Source organism: Aptenodytes patagonicus, chromosome 2 (assembly GCF_965638725.1).
Source record: "Aptenodytes patagonicus chromosome 2, bAptPat1.pri.cur, whole genome shotgun sequence".
Taxonomy (NCBI): domain Eukaryota; kingdom Metazoa; phylum Chordata; class Aves; order Sphenisciformes; family Spheniscidae; genus Aptenodytes; species Aptenodytes patagonicus.
The window spans coordinates 152,379,899-152,398,627 of NC_134950.1; the positions used below are offsets into that span (position 1 = coordinate 152,379,899).

At 39.9% G+C, this 18,729-nt stretch overlaps 1 protein-coding gene across 14 annotated transcripts in view; it reads left to right on the forward strand.

Moving 5' to 3' along the window:
• KIAA1217 (KIAA1217 ortholog) overlaps nt 1–18,729 on the forward strand; it is a 188,900-nt gene that overhangs the window by 4,119 nt on the left and 166,052 nt on the right. For 11 of the 14 annotated variants that reach the window (XM_076331692.1, XM_076331697.1, XM_076331695.1 and 8 more), the window contains exon 2: nt 1,044–1,330. In XM_076331692.1, coding sequence (XP_076187807.1) covers nt 1,044–1,330 — 287 coding nt within the window. Of the gene's footprint in view, nt 1–1,043; nt 1,331–5,617; nt 5,776–12,549; nt 12,746–18,729 lie in introns of those variants that run through there. The other 3 variants (XM_076331699.1, XM_076331702.1, XM_076331698.1) reach the window with 2 other exon arrangements.

The following is an 18,729-nucleotide window of genomic DNA, read 5'->3' on the forward strand; positions in this document are numbered from 1 at the left end:
CTGTAAAGGGTTAACACTCACGGGATGTCTGAGGCTGCCCGTAAAGATAGGGAAGGCCACATCAGACTTGGAGAGGCCTTTTCAATGCTTCTGGTTTTTGTTGGTTTTTTTCTTTGCTGACAAAGGAGTGAGGGATTTTTCAAAGGTATTAGGTAACAAGGCTCCAGACTACACTTTTTCATGCACCAGAGGGTTCGTGTTACACAGTTACCTGAAGATAAGCCAGCACTTACATACCCTCCTGTCTGCCTATCTCTTTACAAATGTCGTCATGGTCTTATAGTAGATTTCAAAGTTGTAAAATTTATCTGAGGGTTTTTTTTTTCTTTTTATATCACACAAAACTTGCTTTTATTCTGTTTCTTAAGAAATGGTTTATTGAAAAAATGATGTAGTATTTTCCAGCCTGCTGTCCTGAGACGTATAAAATCCAAGGGAGATCCATGAAATTTAAAACCAGACCACAGTCAGAAATCAGGAAAAAAACCCTCCAAAACCCTCTTATTATTTTATAGGTGTTTCAGAGCATGTTGAAAACACACTGAAAAAAGATTAAGGATTTCAAATCTCCTTGTCAAAGGAATTTTATCAGGTGGTATCCTTAAGGATACTAGTTACGGGGCCATTAAGTGTGCTGGAGCCTATTGAAGAAACCTGTTTGTTCTGGTGGAAAGCATCCTGTAGATTTTAAAGGTCAGAGAATAAGGACCCTGTCAGATCTTCTTTTCAAGTCACATAGTGGTAAAGATGATACAAAAGGAACATCTACTTCAATGATGCTCACTTTTCTGTAAGGCAATACTGTGGTTGTGTGTTAAAAGTATGTAGGTACTGTGCATAGCTTATATAAATGATTATTTCCGGGCCGCTTCTTACAACATATATATGCCTAATGATGCAGAACATGCCATTGAACACTACCACTACTTTTAAAAGAACCTAGCTTTTATATCGATTGTGTTCTTTTTCTTATTAATGTGAATGTCGGGATTAAGTTCTTACAATATTCTGGTTTGGGGTTTTTGTTTGTTTTTTTTTTCCAGACCAGGCAAAAACCAGTTTGCATGTAACATCACTAGACGATGCAGAATGTCCCCGATCTAAAGAGCTCCTTTCGACCCCGAACAGTCACATTTCTTCTAATTCAAAGTCCACCCGCAACATCCCTCGAAGACATACAGTAGGTGGCCCTCGCAGTTCCAAAGAAATACTGGGAATGCAAACCTCGGAAATGGACAGGAAGAGAGAGGCTTTTCTTGAGCATCTGAAACAGAAATATCCCCACCATGCTACAGCAATAATGGGACACCAGGAGAGACTGAGAGATCAGGTATGAAACTCAAATTCATATCCTGCTTTTTGTTAAACAGTCCTTATAACTTGTACAAAGTTGAATGTTACCTCTTTACAAAAGTTGAATGTAACAAAGCATTAAACAGATTTTTTTTGATATAGCCTAAGATTCAGTTGCTCCCTTGAAATTCAAAGAAACAATAATAAAAATGAAACTATTCAATATTACCTTGGAATTGTTTGTTGAAACTGACATTTTTTGAAGAGTTTTTCATTTTTTTTAGAATATACATGGAGAAAGGGATGAAGGTGAGACTCTTGATGTTAGTATATGGGTCTCCATCTACTTTTCACAGCTGAAGGGAAAATACGGAACAGCTGTTAACTTCTGTTACACTTTCAGTATTGGCAGCACTGCCTGGGAGAAAAGAAAATATCCGTAGAGCATGTCTGTATGCTTTAGCTGGCTCTGTTACCCTTTCATTTGCTTTCTTTTCTGTTTTTGAGTCTTTTAATACAAACAGAATGGACTTATCCACAGGTATCTGCCTCCTCCAAGCTGTTTTGACATCCACATTGGTCTGTCAGTAGCATACCTTAAGGTGGTTTGCTTTTCGCCTGCCTCCAATTGCTTTTCAGCACCGAAAAGTAGATGTAGGGTCAGAGGAGATGTGCCACACTGATGTGTTTCTCAGAGCAGGCGGAGGCCGCCATCACGCCAACCTTCTGCATTCAGGGAATGCTGTGCAAGGATCTGTTCACAGCCTAACTCTGGGCTCTGGTTTCGGGTGCGATGTTAGAGTTTAATCTGTTCAGCTTTACAATCTATGTTCTATTCCATAATTCATTTTTTTCAATCAAACAGCAGAATTTAGAGTTTAGGCTCAAAAATCTTGTTCCTGTTATTCTCAGTTTAACAAATGATTGACAGCAAAACTTTTATAAAAGTTTTTTTTCTTAGTGTTTTATAGGTGTTTCAGCACTAGCAGCAAATTAATTGTAACTAAGGAATAAAAACTGGTTGGCAAAATACTGTACTCTGCTATGGGACTTCTTACTGAATTCCCAGCACCTTTTGAAGCCTTCCAAACCTTTGGAGATCTGACCATTGTTACAGGTTTGGAAAGATTGTCGCTTGGTGACTCCCCCCTACAACTTCTCTTTGACAGGGTCTCTGGAGATCCCAGGTGGTATCACTGCCTCAAAACACAACTGCTAGAATCCATATGTATCCAGCTAAAATTGCTGCAAGACTTTAGCTCTAATGAGGGTGATCTATTCCTTATTTTTAAACAGGTTCCTTTGAAAGTCTTGATTTTTTTTTTTCTTTTTTCTCCCCACTTATCTTTTCTATGAACTTTAGTGACTGTGTGGAATGTGCCGGGTGGTGGATAAAGATAGCATACAAATTAAATAAAGGGGGTGGAAGGGGGGTGAAATCCAGAGATTAGATCTTTTGGAGTCATGTAAATATTTAGTTCCAGTGTTGCAGACACTGCAAACCCAGCTTGAACAGCCTACAGCATTACACCCTACACATTTTGTAATTTGAGCCTTTTCTGAAGGCAATAAATTACAGAAGGAATGCAGTAACTGTTCCTGCTATTTGTTTAAAATGTGTCATCCTTGCTAATTTATTGAGGGTAAAATTCATGCGAATGTCTCCTGCTTCTATTTTTTGATGATTAGACATATGTATTGTACGTAATGAGTGTGAATTTTAAAACAAAATAACTTTAAAATTACTCTTAGAGCATCGAACTATCTTTCTTGGGAATAGGAAAGACTGAAGAATCCATCCATTCAGCATAAATTAAAAAAAAAAAGGTAAACTGAACAGAAGCCACATTAAAAACATGCAGAAATAAGTTATTCCAGCTGATTGTAAGAAATTTGCTTAGTTGAAATGTATCAACAGTCTGGCTCATCAGATGCAGTAACAGATTATTACGGTCATGGCATTACAGTTCAGAGGGGTTTTTTCTTACCAGTTGTGTCAATGCATGCACACACATGTATCTGTGTATTTTGTGTGTGTGTGTATGTGTGTATATATATGTATCTATGCGTGCGTATATACATACATAGGTATGTGTGTATATATATGTGTAGGTATATGTGTATATATTTATATGCATATGTAGAATGCAAGCTTACTTAGCTGCTCCATGAATAAGACCATAGTATAATTTTGCTTCAGAGGGTGTATGTGTGTGTATAGCACATATACTTCCTTTTTTTTCCCTTGTATAGGTATGTGTGTAGCAGTAGTGTAGAAGACAACCTACGTACACATGTAGTAGGCATCTGTATGTAACATCTGTACATCACATACAAGATCTGTAAGATGTATGGGAAGACATGAATTACAATGTTACGATTTATTTTCTAGGTTCCTTTCCTCCCTTCTTACTTCTCCAGCTGCTCCAATATCTGGGAAGTGGCAACATTATCCATGGTGGGAATTTCCCCACTGTGGGAGATCTATCACAGATAGTAGCCAATGCGACATCGTTTTCTAATCTCTATGTCAAATGGTGCACCTGGAACATAAAACATCCCGATATTTATGGTCGGGAGATAGTCTCTTGGATATCATATCGTTTGTCTTCCAGGTTGCTCTAAATACTGTCAAGTCCATAACCAAAAAAATGGGCCAGAAAATCAAGATTGGTAATTGTCTCTTTTTTTGTGGACTTTCTTCTTTTGTCTGTTTTAACCATCAGTATCTGAGTATGGCAAACTGGCCCCTGGTTTGCAGCAAATAAACATCAGGAAAAAATGTTTGGTGTTGTCAGAACATACTGTATCACCTCCACCAGTAAGGTCAGCTCTGAATGTTGTCCATATCTTCCACTACGTATTAATGGTTTCCTCCAGGCTTCGCTTATTCAGATAAATCCCTCCCTGGATGTGCCTCCTGAGGACCCGTGTCTACTCTTGATAACCTGCCACAAATCAGAAGTACAATCATGGCCAGGTAAAATGCCAGCGGGGATTACTGATGGTTAACTAATGTGGTGACCTGAAACCTCCCAGCTGTGCACACAGATCATCCCTCCTCCACCCCGCAGGTTTGTTACCCTGTTTGTGATATCTTATTCTGGAAAGGAAAGCTCACAGAGACAGGGGCTGTCTTTATTTGCACAAGGGCCTTGGGATACTGCCGCAAGGCAAATAACCTGCAGCTAAGCTGGTCTGCGTGGTAAACTGGGGCATGAGTTTGCAGCAGCCGTGGGTTGCAGGCGTGCCATGCCTTGTGCACTCTAAAATGCCCCCAGGGGAATGCAGCACCCCACAGCTGCAACCCTGCAACCCACAGCCCAGCTGCTCGCCCTCACGCTGCAGGTTTTCCCCCTTGCAAGACAACCCTGCAGCCGGGCACCAGAGCTCGTTCCACCTAGAAGACTGGAAAGCTGAGGAACAAAATCTTTTTTTATAGGTAATGCAAGCTTCTGCAAGAGTTTTGGATACCTTGCCTCTGCCAAGGCTGTCTCGTCTGTGTTAATGAAAGCAAGGCACTAACGTAATCCCCAGGAAGGTTAGAAAGAAAAAAGAAAAAGGAAGAAGGAAAACAGTCTCGGTCTTCTGAAGTTTGAGATTGTGTGAATCATCTGCTGCTGAGCTCATGGCAGGACGTGGTCACTGCTTAGGTGGGGTTGACTCTGGTCAGCAGCGAAGGAGAGAGCAGGAACAAGTATAAAAGCTGGGCCAGTGGCTGAGAGAATGAAAAAGAGCTTGCAATTAAGAGGTTAAAATGCTAACCTGGCCATGGGAGGGGGTTAATCCCTGCCATGAACCTGTTTTACAAGTCACCTCGCTAAAAAAAAAAACCTTTTCTGAGGGGCAGAGAACAAAAATGAGTGTGCAGAGTTTTTCAGAGCTGGAGCTTTTGAGCGTGCCTTTAGAAAATGAGCTGGAAGATGTTTGCCATGCCTTTCTTTTGTTGTTGTTTGACTAGGAAATACACTGGGAGATGTGGAAGGGTGAGCAACAACTCTAGCATTTCAGCCAGTGCTCTGTGAAGAACAAATTTATTGGCAAACGAAATTAGATTTCCATCAATTTAAAAAATAAAAACCTTCCGGTGCCTGTGCAAGGCTTGAGTGCTTAGAAAATGGTGGTTGAGGTTTTTTTTGTTATGTTCAGTTAGGTCTGAACGTGACAGGTAACTCTGGCATCTGGGCAGGTGTGGTTAAGGTTACCATGGAGATCCATGATGTCATGCTTGATAGAGCATGTCAAGACAGCTAATCTAACATGTAGATGTTTAAAAAGTCCCATAGGCCAGAACTAAGCTTTATGCAAATAACAAAGTTATGCTGCAAAAGGGCGAAAGAAAATACAGCTAAGATATGGCGTGCGTTTTACCTGGCAGCTTGAAAGGATTATTACAGGCTTCATCATAAATTAAAACTTTTGGAACTAAAGGAAGAGGATTTCAGACCATCTCTGGCCTCACCTGTGGAATCTCACATTTCGGTAAATAAGCCTCTTTCTCTCTCTGCCCTCGCTGTAAAAAAATGCTTTTGAAATCATGGAGTTTGCTTCACCACGTTGTTCCTCCTGGCAGCAGGGCTGAGTCAATAAAGCAAGTTTTCTGGCATGGCATGCTCCCTTTTCTCTTTCGAAAATGAGTTCTTTATTGAATGAACTGAGAATTCGGAATTATTTGAAAGGCATTGTAATGTATTATGTTGATTATATGAATCATGCTGCAAAAATGTCCTAGGTAGTGTTTTGGAGGAGAAACTAAGAATGGAGACACTTTATTTATTTCTAGATTATTGCCAGATGTCTCTCCTTTAACTGTTAAAATAGAACCCTAAAATTACAACAGCATTTATTCCAGCATTTGATGTCTGCAAAAATACTGAGGCTTTTTTTTTAATGGATCATAGTATCAGTTGGTTAAACAGACTTGGAGTGTATGCTTTGATATCACAGGGTAATGCTGGGGCATTTCTTAATAGCTTTTTTTCCTTGGGTAAAAGTACATTAGTAAAGGGTAAATGTATTTGGAGGTAAAAGTCCAGCAACAGAAATGCTATTGGGACTTTTGGGTTTTAGGTATAAACAAAACGGGATATTTTCAGTCCCTCTGGAGAGAGAGTAAAATCCCTGGGTTCTTAGTTGCAACCACTTTTGTGCTGATATCAATCACGACAGATCAAGTAAACATCAGTACTTAAGGGATAGCCCCCCCGCTGGCACTGCTGTGATATGGTAACGGGAAGCAGGTTTGGGGCTACAAAGTTTAGTTGTTTCAAAGCGCTCAGTTTGAAAAGGGTTAGATCTAGGTGGGAGAGGGTGGGGGCTTGCGGTAGTTAATGTCCGAGCTTAAAAATGTGAAAAGAGAAAAATCTTAGGTTCTGCCTGAAGACACCTGAGAAATGTAAACTTGAGAGAAACTTCAGTTCAATGTAAATCCTCAGTAGGATTTAGGGAATAAGAAGGCTGCAGAATATGGTAAGCACATTATCTAATTCCAGGTGAAAAAACAGGGTCTAAAGGATTTCTGACGTTCTGCATTGCTTGATCAGGCAAGGTTAAATAAACTTTTTTCTGAACATGTATTGATTATTAAAGTGAATGGATTTGAAAGGAGTACAAAGTGAAGAAATCACTAATTTTTTTTTTTTGTCACAGCTCTTTTGCTTTTACACTCCTAGTTATATCTTGAAACTAAGCCAGTAATGGGAATATTATAGAATTAATTTCAATTTAACCTTTCTCCCAAAGTCTGAGTGTTAATTATTTAGTACTAGAATATGTACAAATGACAGTGTGTCAAATGAACTAGCACATTTTGCATTCATTACACTGTTGCTGGTTGATGCTATGGAATCGGGTAGGGAGAAATTGATTTAATGTTAATATCATGTGAATATTTTTCTGGTCTGTACCAGTTTAAAACCAGAGTTAAAAAATTAAATTTGATTTTAAAATGTACACAGTGTCTGTGAAGAATGTGATTTTAATCTGGATATATGTTGCTGCAGATTTTTCTAGTTGAGAAAATCCATTTTGTTGAATTACTGCTTGATTCACATGCTGCTGTATATAATGTGTCATCAAAAAGTGCCTATTTTTATCTGAGAGGGCAGTGTCATACTGCTAGAACTTGCTGTTGTGTCAGCATAGGCTGTAGGTATTTGTTCAGGAAAAAAAGTTTCAGAAGTTGTTTCAGGAGATTTCTGTGCATTGCTGCCTCCTCTCCGCGGATGGGTACTACCTCCCTGCCCAAATGAGACTGCGATTCCCCCTCCTCTCTAGATAATCTTTGTAAGCCCAACAGAGCACGTTGCATGTTCGGGAAGGGGGGACCCTCCGCAGCGTCCACACGTGTCCCCTGTCTCATGTACCATCTGCTACAACAATTTATTGCTTTCCAGTGCTGCTGTGTGTTAAGGGCAACTGCTCTTATTTTGCATTGTTAAAAGCACCTAAGTAAAGCTATGAAACTGAACATATGAAACATGATTACAAGCTTAAATCTCTGCTGGAATCCGAGCCCTTAGCTTTTGTTTATGGAAGGACATGAGATGACATGTCCATTTGTTTTGAGTTGAAACATGCTCTTTAGCCCCCAGATAATGCTGTGATTGTGAGATATTTATAAATAGCTTGATAGATAAATGAACAAAGAGCTAGTTCATTAGCAAAGTAAAGTGGATTTACTTTGTATTGACTATAAGGGAAATGTTGAGGAAGAAGAATATTCCTAGTAGAATGTCTCAGTGGAAAGTCTTTCAATTTTACTCTTTACTTTAAAAAAATAAGGCAACATGTTAAGGTACATATTAAACTACTAGCCCTAAGGTATCTCTGGAAGTAAGCCGGAGTTTAACTAGAGTGATAATACTTGCTTTGATAAACATAAGTTTCTTCATTTATATCTATCAGTTAAAAGTAAGAAAAAAATTTGAAAAAGCAAACAAAACAAAGCTGCAAAAAGGCTTATAAAGCAATTCCTTTTCTTTGTCTTTCCCTCCCCCCATGCAAACCACACACCAGTGCAGTTACTTTGCCCCAACAGGATTAGTAACTTTTCTTCTGTGGCAACGCCTCTCCATTTTAAATAGCATGTATTGTTTGTAACTCAGAAGTCCCAGGTAGTTGTTATATCCTTACCTTTGTTCACGTGAGTTTTGTACGTGTATTTTTTTAACCTAATTTTATGACAAAGAAAAGTATTTTTAGAATACTTTGCATTCAGCTGACTGACTAAATGCCCACAGTAATCTTGTTTCAGAACTTACGATTAGCTCCAATAAAGAATCTAGGACTTTGGTAGCCCTTAAAGCAAAGTTCGGGCAGCTGCATTCAAGAGAGTTGCCCGTGGAAACCTCTTCCAGTTACTGTAGACACCTGAGATTCCTTAGGTTTCAGAAACTTAAGCTTTTCTGGCCAAAAATATCCCGAGGCATTTACAGATGTGTTTTTGCACATACTCAGTTTAGTCCTGGTGTTTTTTGGGTTGCCTCTTGTAGATGACTACCAAAAACTGCCTGGAAGCAGTCAGCAGGGCCTCGTTTGGTGGATGGGTTCAGTGCCGGACTAAATCCTTCAGCAGTGGTGGAGGGGGGAGCCCGCGTCCTGCGCAGTGGCCTGGCAGTGACCACCCCTGCGGCAGAGGCACCTCCTGCCTCCTCTGAACCGTGTGCCTGATGCCCTCCTTCCTCTGGGGATGCTTGGTGGCGTTTGGGATAGGCAAACCCCAAAGGGTTTATTTATGAATATTTGCTGTGTCTCAAGATCATTTCCCTGAAAATGGTTGTGAATGTGCTTTGGTTATTCTCTTTTCAGCTGAATAGTCCTGTTAGCTTCCCACTGGGAACATTTTTGTGCTCTTTGCACGTTGTCGCTTGGGAGATGAGCATGTATTTATGTCAGTCATTAGCAAAGTAAATGCACCTCTGGACCACTGCTGCTGCATTACAGCATTTTTCAGTTGATTTTCTAACAAAGGCAGATTACACCAAAATCACCTGATTAACTGGCTTGGTTTAAGCATAATCCCTGGGATTTAAATCTCCTTTCTGGGCTCAAATAAGAGAACAAGAGTAAATAAGGCAAGCAAATCTCTTATAAACATATATTCCAATTTCCTTTCTCTTCAAATGAGTTGAGTACACCAGGAGAAACAGTGCTATTGTTAAAATCGCAGCCAACACCAGTGACTGACAGAAGCCACTGAGATGTGTGTTTTCAACGTTCACCCAATCATGGTAATTGTGCAGTTCAGTAAATTCAGAATCTGATGGTATTAAGTTTTGCATCTTGACACATCAAGCCAATGCAGGGGCTTTTGGTTGGATGAGAGTGTTTTGAAGGTTCTTTTTTGGGTTTTTGTGGAGTTTTTTGGTCATGAATTAGTACCTTTTGTACTGCTGCATTTTGTGTGGTCTCTTGTGTTGTGGATTGTAGTGATTCTATTCATTCACTAGGAGATTGCTGCCTTAGTAAACACTGAGCATTGACATTTGTTTAAGTTTAGGAAAGGTTTTCACTGGCTGATTAATACACCGCCATAGGTGCACTTCACTTAAAAAAAAAAAAAAATTAACCTAAAAATCCAAATTAGTTGTTAAAGAAAGGAATAGAGAAGCTGTTCTCGTAGGTTATGTCTGAAATCCAGAAAGACCAATAATATATTTTTCACCATGGTTTCTGCCATGGGTTCTTAAGGAGGGTCTAACAACCTCTCAGGAGGTGGATCTTGGATAATCGGCCTTGTGCATTGTGTGTGTTCTGATCTTTAGTAGTTACAGATCATTTTGCCTCACATCTTGAGATTTATTTTATCTTCCAAAATTATGTTCTTGTTAGTTGTAAGACTGGATCTTCTTGATACCTGCATGAATGTCCAGTTCTGTTTTGGATTGCTAAATTCTTGACTGTGTTAATGTCTCATGACTGTAAATTCCAGATCTCAACTAAGTTTTAAGAATATTTCAGCCTTTAAGGGGTTTACATTTCTTAGATATACATTTAATAGACTGTCTCCATGCTCTTGCATTGATTTAATTCAAAATAGAAAAACTAATTGTAATTCAATTTCAATTGAACTTAAATATTTTTTCAGTCTGGAGGGAGACGTCTGTCTTCCAAGGAAGGAGGGAGGCAGCAAGAGGAAGAAGTAAACAGTGACAAACCAAAGAGTTAAAACATTTTTTGTATTTGAAAGAAGTTGAGTCTGATTTTAAATTTTACATGATATATTCATTTCCAGATACACTTACTGCCAGATGAGCAAGCAGAGGCTTTTCCAATTTGCACCTATTTTGTGGGTATGTGGGTGTCTAAAGTCTGGAAACAGACCTGGCTGTCAGTGTCTATGTATGAGCTTTGGGCTTTCTTCTGCTGTGCTTTGAAAGCATAATTTTAGCTGCATTTATTAATTTGTAGCCCTATTTTTAGTAGCACAAAATACCATACATCAGACTGTTGTAATTAGTAATGAATTACTCACAGAAGGAATAAATATTTGAGTTTGATTAGAATAAGTAAGAAGAAATGTCACTTATTTCCCATTGGCTGAATAAATAAATAACTGAACGACATTGGTTGGTTGATTTAAATAACAGTAAATATTGTTTGGAAGGAAGAAGAATTATTTAGCATAATGTAAAAAATTAATTTAAAAAGATACATTTAATATAAACACTTACATTAAAAATGTGTACCTGAAAAGCTAGGACATTCATAAAATTTCCTATAGATCTTAAAAAACTGTTTTATTTCCTTTTTTTTTTTACAGAGAAATGATCATTTCAGTAAGTTCTTGATCTAGGTTATATTTTTTCCTAAAAGTCTTTAAAAAAAACCCCCACCAATACTCCAAAACCTCACAGATGTGTGCTAATTTCACTCTTTTATTATGCATATCATGCATTCTTTATTTTTAAAAAAGCTATTTCATATTAAAATTGCTTAATAGCTTTGCATTATAAAGACAACATTATGTCAACATCTACTACCAGGGATATGGGAGAACCTCAGTATTCCTCTGTTCTTAGACGGGAATCATCGCAGTATTGCAGGTACCATGATTTGGCAGTAACTGCTGGCATTATTTTTTTTTTTTTTTTTTTTACTGAGGATCACTATTGTTTCAATTAGTTTTCAGCTGCTAGTCCAAGCTGCCATCTTTTTGGCTAATACTAAATCCAGCGCTGGGGGTGCAGGCAGGATGGTGCCTTCTGCCAGCCCCTGGCATGCTCCTGTGTGGGCGAGCGGGGCCAAGAAGGGTTTCTGCGCTACGCAGCCCGGGGGCTCTCTCTGTTTTACCACAGGCGATTAGTATGGTGTCTGTCACTGGAGAATTTAAAGGAAAACATGTGATAGAAAGAGCATCAAAAGCTTTCTGGAGATCAGTGGAGAACTTCTCCCTTCTGAACATCGCAAAAGGGTGGGGTGGGATGGAGTGAGGAAGCGCAGATCACAAAATGTTTTTCTTGGCCCTCATGGCGCTGGTATTGATATCAATAAAAATGTTCCTGCTGACCGGAGTACAGTTGGCTCAAACCCTTAGCAGGTTGTCTGACCGAAGTGCTCTTCCTCTGATATCGGACGCAAGCATTTAATTTCTGGCTCATGTGTACTTCCCTTTTATTTTATTTTTACCGAGTGTTTTCCGTACCGGACGCTGTGGCAGGCGCCTTCCCGCGTGGGCAGGTCCTGCAGGCACCTGCTGCTGCTCCCCGGCACGCCAGGCTCCCACAGCTCCCTCACACCCGGCAGCTGGCGGGCACTGCTGCGAAGGCCGGGCTCCCAGCCACAGCTTTCTAATCCGGTGCTGAACAACTGGGTTAATCCCATACCGAGCCTGGGACCCTACCGCAAGTAGGAGTCAGGTTTCTTCCCGAGGCCGATGAATAGTTTTCAGTAATGCAGGACGATTGAGGAGGTTGCGTATGACAACTTGGTTGTTGCTGTAGCTTAATTCCACAAAAGATTTCATCATAGCATTAAGCATTTGTATTACTTGGATCGTGCTTTTTGCATATGTCTTTTTACTGTGCATGTTTTACCTTCTTTTTTCATTGCGAAATGGTGACCTCCTGGTCTCAGGTACTAATCCTGTCACAAAAGGGTAGTTCTAGCCCATGTGCAAATGTGTATTTGTTCGATCCCCACCCGTATGCAAGCATGCAACCATGAGAAACCAGTATTTTTTATATATGAGTCATTCATACACCCGGATATGTAACAAAATTTCACATCAGATGAGACTCTGCTGCATATGCACACCTATAGAAAATCCGCACCAGGAGGAAGAGGGACTCGTGCTGTTCCTGGTACTGTCGCTCCATGCTGGCGGCATTCTGCTACCGAAGGGATGGATTTTGAGGAGGAGGTAACCAGTCATGCTCCTGTGGCACAACCAAGAAGAAAAAGGAGCCTCTCAGCTCTTTGCTGCTCCTCTGGTGCCTCTTCTGCCAGCCAGGTACAGCTCTGATGAAGAGCCAGGGCTTTCCTCTGTGGGGCTTGTGTAAGAGTTAATGGAAGCTTTTGGATTGTTCTTTTTTTTTCAAAAGACTGCTCCCTGTAAGAAGGAACGTCCTCAAGTGTTCGTTGTTGTTACCCTGTTGTCCATATGTGTTTCTAGGTTGATTTTGAAAGGCACAAAAAACGTCAAGTTACTGGAGTAGTTATCAGGTGTTTTTGAGAGTGAGACTGACAGTCTACAGAAGAAAGGCTTCCCTTGAACCGTGTTAAAATACAATTTGATTTAATCTCATGGTTTCAAAATTTGTCATACCCTGTCCAAAAACCAAGATTCTTTCTCCTCTAATTATAGAGAGTGTTTATATGTAAGGTTTAATCTATTTATTGGAAGTCTTCCAGGACTCTGGAGTAACTGCTACTTTGTGGGCCTCTTATGAACTGAAGGGGTTAGAAAACAGTAGACTTCTACTCCAAAGATACTTGGCCAGTGAGGATGAGTGAGCTACTTTTTTTCCCATGTCTTCTCTTGCTTCTGCTGTAATATTTTGGGTTTGAGATATCTTTTTTCCTCATGCTGTGACAGCAGGTATTGCTTTGTTTTAAAGGAACTGTGAACTCACAAGTTCAGTCTTGTTTCTGCATGACTTAACCCTGTCTCAAGAGCAGTTCCACTTATAATATGTTAGACAGATTTCTTTGTGACTGTGTTATATAGGCAAAGCCAGCTTGGAATTTAGGGAAACTTTTAATAGTTTATAAAAGGAGAACTGAGGAAATTAAAAAAAAAAAGTTCAAAGTACTCAAACAGGTACTTGTGAGATGCTTCTCATGTTGGGTTGGGGTTTTTTTAATGTACTTTTGTGGGTTTCTCACAATACCTATTAGCAATGTATTACTAGAGAGAGAAGGGGTTGGGCTTTTTGTGATATATCACAGCTATGTGATTTTAGTTGTAGAAACTGGGGCAAATAACTTTGACTTGATACCAAAAAGATTTTCTATTTAAGGTGATCATTCTCTTTGAACACTGTTTTTCCTAAGGAGACATATAACCTTTTAGATTAGATTTACTTGCGGTGTAGCATTTTAAACACACCAGACTAAAACTAATGCGGAGTAAAACCTACAGATGTATGGAGTCGCCTGGCAAAACAAGAGCAGCTTAGATAACCATTCAGTAGCTTATTGTGGTAAGATAAACATGGAATTCTAGGTATTTTGTACAATAAAAGAACTTATGTGTTCTTTTGATCTGTGCTTTCTGCTGCCGCTTGTCAGACTTCCCTGGATAGTGCCAAAATGTCTATGCTTTTGTCATTGTGTCTTTTTTTTTTTTTTTTTTTAATTTTAGGATCACACTGTTAGATTTTGAGAGCAGAATAGCTTTTCTAACTTCTAATTTCCTCTGAAAAAAGCAGTCAGCCAAAAGTTATCAAGCCTTTCAAGTGAGGTTTGTCTAGCCACTGCTGCTTTGTTTTTGGCTTATCTTCCCTGTGGTTTGAAAACTTGCTTGAATGTCTAGATTCTGTGATCTTTCAGAGGTCTTTTAAAATGCAGTCATCATTTCAAAATGTTCACTCTGCCTTCAAATAGTTTCAGTGGAGATGAGGATGATGAACTAGTTTTACTTACCTCAGTATATGGCAAGGACCTGTTTGGAAACATAAGCTTACATATCGTTTTACTGCTCATTTAACTGAAGCAGCCAGCCTGATTTCATACTATCTCTGCCAACCCACAAAATCACCTGCATTTGTTCACCCAAATTCAGCAAAGTAGCTGAGTCTGGCGGCGCCCTGTTGCAATAGGCAGATTTAAGTTATTTTATCTGAAATGTAAGAGAGGAGGAAAGTTGAATAAGAGTTATGTGGGGAAGAAAAGCCTTGATTAGCCATGGAAAACATTTTTGCTTTTAAATCAGAGGCTGATAGTTTAGGAGCCTTTTCTGATTGCAGGTATGGTAGCAGCACACCTTGAGTCAGTTCTAGGTGTGTTGGGTATTGCACTTAAGAGCAGAACCATTAAAATCCTTTTGAAAACTAATGACTGGCACAGACTGCCGGGTTACCAGTGTGTTGTGATATCATGCTCAACAAAAACACATAGTTTGTTTTTTACATTACTAGACTGCCTTGATTCACAAATAAAGGGAGAATTTCTAATTTTCTTGTTAGTAACTGAGACAGGTAAGCAGTCATAACCATAGCTTTGCTATTTGATCATTTGAAGTTTCAGGCACCAAGAAGCATTGCAAAGAACAAATCTGCCCAGCCCCACACAGCGCATGTGATATCTCTTATCTCTCCTGTCACTTTATTGTCATCTAAGAGGAGGATCAGCCAGTTGTTTCTCATCTAAGGCCCTGCTTCAGACACACATTAGGCATGATGCTCAAATAGCCCCCATGGAAGCAAAGTTGGTTGTCAGCAGTGTAATAAAGGCACCCTTTTTCCCCACTGCCTTTCCTAAAAGCTCCACGTAAATATGTGACAAGGCAGATGGTGTGTAATAACCAAGGTCTTCCTATTGGAAGGTCTCAATAAGTAGGAATATGCAAACATCAGACTGGCTTCACCATCGCAGGTGGATGTTTGGGTTAACTGTTGTTGACTGTAGATGATTTCAAAAGCATCTGATTAAATTGTTAATACAAGTGCTGTTTTTCAGCAGTATTTTTTGACTGATAATATGATTGCAATTTGCTTCTGTGAGTCCGAAGTGCACTGATCAAAAGAAAAGTGATGCTGACATCTGGAGACATTGTGGGAGTTGGACTTCTTTTTCTCAGTCTAATCCAAAAAGACACAATCGAAACAAGTTAATAATTCATCATACTGGAAAATTTCTTAAATAAATACTGTACTATGAGCTGTGTTTGACTTGAAGGAGAGCAGCTACTATACCTTCACTTAAAAGAGAGGGAGATATTCCTTCTTATCAGTAGAGCTATTTCTTTCCTGCCAGATTGTGCTGGTCAGAAAGGATAAGGGATAAGATCACAGGCCATGTAACAGGGCCTTTCCCCCCTTTTTCATAATTAGCAGTCTGAGAGTCAGCAAGACAAAACCTGCATTTGTTTCTCTGACACATTGCTGTGCTACTTCACATGAAAGCAGTGCAGTCTTAATCTAAGCAGTTTTATACAATTTGAATTAATTGAACCATTAAGAACAAGCTCATTGTTTAAAGATTTGCAGATACTGTTTTACAGGCCAAGAAACTTCTTGAGTTTTGTTCAACCACAGTATTGGATAAACAAAATGAAAGCAAACCATGATGCAGTTGTTTTGCTTTTTATTTCTTTTGCAGGGTATTTGTTTGTCTTCCCTCCTGCATTACAGGCTGCCACAAATCATTTGTAGAGTGCAGTGACCTTTACAGAAAGACTAGTAGTAGCAAGTACTTAGGGATCACTGTCTTGATAGCTGGAGAGAGAAGATTATTGTAGCATCCAGGAAATTATCTAAAGGATGAAATATCAAAAAGATACAGATTACTCCCAACCTCAACCCCTTGTAGAGGAGCCAGAGGTGTATTAGCCTCCAGCATGGTTGGAACAGGTCATCTGGCATGGTTTTAGTCCTGGGAAATAGCTGGTCAGTGATACCAGCATAGTTTCTACTCCCCCTCCTGGAAAACTGAAATCAAGAATGTGATTTACGTGCAGGCACAAGGAGGGGAAGGCCATCATCTGGATGTTTCCCAAAGGAGGTTTTAAGGAGAATGATCAGAGTGCCTCAAGACTTGCTGCCCCTTGGGACTAGCAGAGGGAGAAGTAGGTGACATTTAACATCTGAAGAAATCCGTGGATTGCTCCAAATGTCGGTAATAAAGTGCTCTCATTCTGGTTTGCCAGCTTGAGTGTAACAAAACTTTGAGTTTGGTTGCTCAACCTTATTTTATATTTTTTTGTAAATTTGTGGTGAAATGAGTTCATTTGAGAGGAGGTAAATATAGCTAGAAGTTAAAATTTTCCATATAGAAGAATGTTAAATGTGGTCACCTCTTGAAACAGTTGTTGGGAATATGTTAAAAGGTAGCTTTTATAGAAATGTAGCTTTTTACTGGGATCTGGACTTCGGTGAAGAAATTCACTTTGCTTAGACTGCCAAACAATTGCATTGCAATCTTTTGCCATAGGAGTTTGACATACTGTCCTGTCAGGTACACAGTATCTTGTTACAAAATCACAGTGCATCCCAACCTCAGAGAGCATATTTTAATATGAGATTATCTTTTGTTTCCTGAATACTTCATCATTAAAATACACAAAAGGTTGGCAAGCAATTCTTTAAAGATGTGAAGAGAGACAAGTGTTAGAATGGTAATTTTACAATGAAAGTTACAAATAAAACAGGCAAGGAAATACTTTAGTCAGGTGTATAAACGTATCCTTTGGGCTGAAAGATAAAGCCAGAAGTAATGAACTGTCAGGCCCAAGTAGCCATCTTAGGAAACGTGTACACCTGTTTGTGTGCAGACAAGCGTGTGCCCCGCACACAGTTCCTGTGCAGCCGAATTTGCTGCTGGTGGTGGAGGAGGATGCAGCTGCCTGCAGAGTCACTTTTTGGTGGTAAGGAGTAGAGCCAATTAATGATTAGGAGCATGGTGTAAATACATGATGTATCCAAGATAAGTGTTTCAATATACTGCAATACTACATGGATCAAACTTTTCACACGTAAGAGCTTAAAAGAAGATACCGAGTTGGTATTAAGAAAACTAGCAGTGACATTACAAACCTACAAGACGAAATGATTTTGTAAACTTTTGCCTTAGCTTTTGAAAACTTTAATGGAGAATGAATTAACTGCTGCCATGGTTTAGCCCCAGCCAGCAACTAAGCACCACGCAGCCACTCGCTCACTCCCCCCGCGGTGGGGTGGGGGAGAGAATCGAAAGGTAAAAGTGAGAAAACTCATGGGTTGAGATAAAGACAGTTTAATAAGTAAAGCAAAAGCCGCGCATGCAAGCAAAGCAAAACAAGGAATTCATTCACCCCTTCCCATCGGCAGGCAGGTGTTCAGCCATCTCCAGGAAAGCAGGGCTCCATCACGTGTAATGGTTACTTGGGAAGACAAACGCCATCACTCCGAACGTCACCCCCTTCCTTCTTCTTCCCCCAGCTTTCTGTGCTGAGCATGACGTCATATGGTGTGGAATATCCCTTTGGTCGCTGGGGTCAGCTGTCCCAGCTGTGTCCCCTCCCAGCTTCTTGGGCACCCCCAGCCTACTCACTGGTGGGGTGGGGTGAGAAGCAGAAAAGGCCTTGACTCTGTGTCAGCACTGCTCAGCAGTAACAAAAACATCCCTGTATTGTCAACACTGTTTCCAGCACAAATCCAAAACACAGCCCCATACGAGCTACTGTGAAGAAAATTAACTCTATCCCAGCCAAACAGGATAGATACTTACGCATCTGAGTAAGCGTGATCATGTGTCATAGCAAAGCCTAAGTTGGAAAGGACCTCTGGACACCATCTGAACTGCTGTAGAAAGCGGAGACTTAGGTTAGGTTATCCACACCCCATCAAGCTGAGTCTTGAATATTCCCAGTGAGGGAGATTCCACCACTGTGGAATTCTCTGTGCAATGTGTTGCAGTTTTTTATTGTTGTCATGGTGAAGTTTGGGTTTTTTCTTATAGCCAAATGGAATTTCCAGAAACGGGGTAAGCTGTACCCTGGAAGATGGTAAGTCTGGAAGGGATGTAAGGATCTTTTGAACTGCAAGTTCACAAGAGTTCCTAGTGTGACACTGTCGTAAAAGGAGAAGGAGTTATTTTCCAGGAAGACAGTGATTAGGACTCAAGAATAGCCTTACCTCTGGATGCGCACTGTGACAAGAATGCGTGCTGTAGTTTCAGGCTCAGTAATGTTGAAGGGATGTTGAACCATGGGAGCGTTGGAGAAGGAAGTCACCCAAAATGGTTTGAAATCTGATGAAACTATTTCTCTCTGAGAACCATGATTTTTTTTATCTG